Source organism: Penaeus chinensis, chromosome 34, assembly GCF_019202785.1.
Source record: "Penaeus chinensis breed Huanghai No. 1 chromosome 34, ASM1920278v2, whole genome shotgun sequence".
NCBI lineage: Eukaryota > Metazoa > Arthropoda > Malacostraca > Decapoda > Penaeidae > Penaeus > Penaeus chinensis.
In genome coordinates, this window is record NC_061852.1 from 17,318,911 (window position 1) to 17,323,910 (window position 5,000).

Genomic DNA, 5,000 nt, shown 5'->3' on the forward strand with positions numbered 1-5,000 from the left:
CTGAAGGTGTTACCACAACTGCAGTATGCTCAATCATTTTGTCCTCTCTCTCTCTCTCTCTCTCTCTCTCTCTCTCTCTCTCTCTCTCTCTCTCTCTCTCTCTCTCTCTCTCTCTCTCTCTCTCTCTCTCTCTCTCTCTCTCTCTCTCTCTCTCTCTCTCTCTCTCTCTCTCTCTCTCTCTCTCTCTCTCTCTCTCTCTCTCTCTCTCTCTCTCTCTCTCTCTCTCTCCCCCCTCCATGATTTTTACCTTAGGGAGCTCCTCTAGCTTGAACAGGATGCATAGTTTAGTACTCAGTAACATATGATTCAGCAGTGCTTTTAATGAGCCTGAATTTATTTTCAACCAGATGGCGAAATTGGGTGATTCGTGGCATCTTCACATGGCTTATGATTGGCCTGTTTTGCGTGATCATCTATGTTGGACCATTGGCACTGATGTTCACAGTAAGTTCTTTTTTTTCTCTCCCTCTTTGAAACTCTTCAAGTTCAATTATGATATTTTTTCTGTCCTCAATTTTGTCTTGTTTATATTTGGAATCCATAGAATTGGACAAGTTATTAATTTTAATGAAAGAATCAATTGTGGTGTTCAAAGTGGAAAATGTATATTGTTAGCTGAATTTCTTCATGACATATCAGGCAGAAAAATAGATAGATAGAAAGATAAATGAATAGCTAAGTATATAAGACAGGCTGAAGAGAAAATTAATTAAATCTCCTTTCAGACATTGCTGGTGCAAGTGTGGTGCTTCAAAGAGATCATCAACATCGGCTACTCTGTTTACCGCATGCATGGCCTTCCTTGGTTTAGATCTCTCTCATGGTGGTTCCTTATAACCAGCAACTATTTCTTCTACGGAGAATCACTAGTGGCTGATTACTTCAGTGTTATCTTTTCCAAAAGTGTAAGTACATTTATTTTTAGCGACTTTGTTTGCAGTTATAAATAGTGTTCAGTTAAAAATGTTTAAAATAGTATCTATTGATTTGGATTTGAAGTATGTTTAGATTTAGTGCAGAGTCAGTTAATCCCTGAGCATTTAGCTTAATCTCCGTTTCTCCTTTTCTGTCAACAGGATTTCATGCGCTGGCTGATTGTCTACCATCGTTTTACGTCATTCACCATGTACATCATTGGCTTTGTTTGGTTTGTTTTATCCCTCAAGAAGAGGTACTACATGCGCCAGTTCTCCTTGTTTGCTTGGACACACGTGGCCCTGCTGATAGTTGTGACTCAGAGCTATCTCATCATCATCAACATCTTCCACGGCATGATCTGGTTCATTGTCCCCGTTTCCATGATTGTCATTAACGACGTCATGGCCTACATGTTTGGGTTCTTCTTCGGCAAGACGCCACTGATTCAACTGAGCCCAAAGAAGACCTGGGAAGGTTTCATTGGCGGCGGCTTTTCAACGATTATCATGGGCATGCTGGTGAGTAAGGACAAGTTTCTGAATTGTCTTGGTAATCAAAGTTGACAGAAATGAGAAAGACTCATCCTTACACATGATAATAATGTTCCTGTTGTTCCTTTCTCAAGTTATGGCATATATGTACATGCCATGCCTGTTGGCATTGGGTTAAGTGTGCATGGTACATAGAAGTTATGATTACAGAAGTATACCTAAATGCAGTTAAACTTATTATAATACAGCAGCTATTACCGGATTTGGGAATCGCCATTGGTACTTTTAGACTTTAAAAGTATGTTCTGATTATAGGTACTGCCACTGCTATGAAAGGGCTCCAGAACTACCAACAGTTACCCTAGCAGTACCCACAGATTTACCATTATTTTAGAGGGCCATAAATGCTAAAGATTCCACCAACAGTTCTAGAGCTAGTTTCACTGCGTAACTGGTACTTTTTAGCAAACAAACTTACATGTGGAGGAAAATTTTGAAGAGCCATCGGTATTTTCCATTTATTTTCATATACCCTGTATATCAGTTTACAAGGCTACTCTGTGCTTAAACTGATTCCCAGAATTTCTGTTAAAATAACTTGCTGCTTAATACAGTCCCAAGTCATATACCTACTTACAGAGAGCTTCCTGCATTGATAAGTCCTCTACTGATTAATCCCTGGATTAATCAGTAGCATTAGGGTTACTTTAGTAGCAAAGCTCCCTGGTGTGAAAAATATAGACCTCAACAATTGGCACATCTGCAGAACAACAACTAATAGCATAGCAAAAAGTAGGCAAGGTGTCTTGATACCACATAGTGTTTGTGAAAGCAGGGCCTAGAAGCCACACTTGCAGGAGAGTCATATTCAAGTATGCTTAACTACCAGATTTTGTTTTATGTGCAAGCAACGAGACACCTGAATCCAGCAGGTGAAGTATCATTTGAACATCTCCAAGGCTCCATTTTTTTCCATAAACACCTGGGGCAGTATTCAACAAAGGTAAAGATCTCTGAAAATGCTATTTGACAAAAATAGTCTCTGACTCCGAGATAGTGTCTGACTCCAGTAAATGTCCTTAATGTCTATGACTTTGCGGGTGTTTAATCCAATGCTAATGGGCATGACGTGTACGTACGTGCCATGCCCACTGTGAGTTACTTGTTTGATTATTTATACACATAGATGGCTACACTTATACTAAGCCACCAGTGAGCCAATTATGAGTACTGCCTGTCTCACCCGTTTACCCTTTTCTTTGAATTACAAAAATATTTTACGTTATCTTATTTTCCTGTTACTAATGTTTATAACATTATAGTGATTATAATGTTTAAAATAAAAATAACACCATCGATATTCATGGCACTAGTAAAATATACATTTTTCCCTCCAATTCAAATCAGGTAAGGTCACAAGGCCTACTAATTGACTCCTTTGTGGCTAAGCACTAGCAGAACCATCTATTTCCAGAGACATTTCACAGAAAATATAGGAAATGAGCTAAGCATTTTCCCCAATTTTTACTAATTATCCCCGGTGACATTGGGTTAAGACAAGTCTGGAGGTGTCCCACACGTGCAAGGATCATCTTTAGATTATCCTTTTAAGATGCCTACAACTATACTGTCCTTAATGGTTGTTGAAAATAACTCTTCATCAGTAATGATAAAAACTTTCCTGACACTTTTTCACTTTTTGTCAGATGTTTATTTTCCTCCATAATTCTCATGAATAAATGCAAATGGTGCCTCAGCTGATACATTGATGACAAATGTAGAGGATGTTATGTAAATATGTAAAAGGTATTGACCCAGCCACCCCAAATTCATGTTTTGTCCCCTGCATTTTTTTGTGAATTTTGTTACATATAGATGGCTCCACAGGTGCTCAGCCACCAAGTAGACCCTAGTTACCAATCCAGATTTCCCCATTCTTTGAATTGGCGGGAAACTGTGTTTTTCTTTTTAATACAATTGATATCGATACCATTATTATTGTTATTGATGTTATGATTATGAAATTGCGATTTAATTCTTGGTAACATTTAAGACAATGAAATAATGCAAAAGAATTTTTCCAAAAGTTGAGGAAAGGGTAAACATGTGAGATAGGTTGGACTAATAACTGACTCCTTGGTGACTAAGCACTTCTAGAGCCATCTAAGTTTAAATACAATAAGTAAACTTGTATAACAGTGGACATGGCATGTATTCTTGCCATATAGGGCAGTTGGGTTAAGTAGGTAATATTTTAGTCATTATATGCTTGACATTCATTGCATTAGATATTTTATATCATTATACATTATTAAAGGGTCTTTTAAGATGTGAATATAAGTGCCACATTGAAATGTGGCACAGAGCAAGTTGAAAATGAAATTGTTGAGTACATTCTTTAATACGAGGTGTAGACCAATTCTACTACGGTTTTGGTCAAAGAAATATTTTTAGGACAGTCCTTAAATTTGTGAGAAAATTCTGTGACCTTTCATGAATACTGCCCCTGGTCAGGATTAATTTATAATTGTAATTCTTATTTCCAATACAAATGTTTAGTGGCAACATCATAAGAATTATATGTGTATTTTACACTGTTCTTCATTACCATTGGTGAATTTATAGGATGCCATCGATATAATTTCAGATATGTACATGACCCCTATTTTTGGGTGATATTTTGAAGGTTCAAAGTAAGTCTTAGATGCCAAAGTATATGGTACTGAAGAATTTTGATATATACTATCTTTTTTTTTTTTAATGCATGATTTGTATTTTTCTTACAGCTGTCATACTTGCTCTGTCAGTACCCCTTCTTTGTCTGCCCCGTGGAATACAGTGAGGCCGAAGATAGTTTCAAGTATGATTGTGACCCATCGCCAATCTTCCGACCTCAGGAGTACAGCTTGCCAGAAACAATGGCCAATTTTTCAGCACTGGTATGTAATGAAATTATATTTGATAGCAGTTCAAAGTTAATGTTTCGGCCTGACAGAGCCAGAAAACCTTACTTTTACATAGATATTTATCACCATGACAGTTTAAATTAGATGTGCTTGATATCATCAACCTTTTGGCAACATATTAAGTACATTTTTTTTATCAACAAATTAAGTACGATATTTCATAACAAAATAATACTGTTTATAAAATAGTATATAGAATTTTTTATCAGCTTGAATATTTTTAATAGTCCATTTTCATCATCACTATAGATAAAATTGCAAACGGAAACAGCTGTGTTAGCAAATGTGTGTGATCAGTTTTGTATGTTGTTTTGTAAGTTGAAAAGGAAAAGGAAACCAGAGTAAGAAATTAAGTCAAATTCACTAATTATCGGACTCGTCACAAGTTCCACATCAGACAGACCAATAACCATTTCCATTATTTGTTCATCTGATGAGGAACTCTTGACAAGTTTGAAACGTCATGGTTCAGTTTCTTTCCGTATTGTGAGTGTTTCCTTTTGCTGCTGTAGTTGTGCTTGTGTTTGTAAATGGACCTGTTGAAAGGAATCCGTCTGCCTCAGCATACAACCCAACTTTTAGCAGTATCCATAACAGTAATTTTTTCATAAGTATTTTTTCTTAC

The 5,000-nt window shown here is 36.6% G+C and overlaps 1 protein-coding gene across 1 annotated transcript in view; it reads left to right on the top strand.

Annotated features, from left to right (window-relative positions):
• Positions 1-5,000, top strand: part of LOC125043928 (phosphatidate cytidylyltransferase, photoreceptor-specific-like) — a 17,219-nt gene that overhangs the window by 10,218 nt on the left and 2,001 nt on the right. The window contains exons 3-6 of the mRNA XM_047640309.1: positions 348-444; positions 726-905; positions 1,077-1,436; positions 4,196-4,348. Coding sequence (XP_047496265.1) covers positions 348-444; positions 726-905; positions 1,077-1,436; positions 4,196-4,348 — 790 coding nt within the window. The remainder of the gene's footprint in view (positions 1-347; positions 445-725; positions 906-1,076; positions 1,437-4,195; positions 4,349-5,000) is intronic.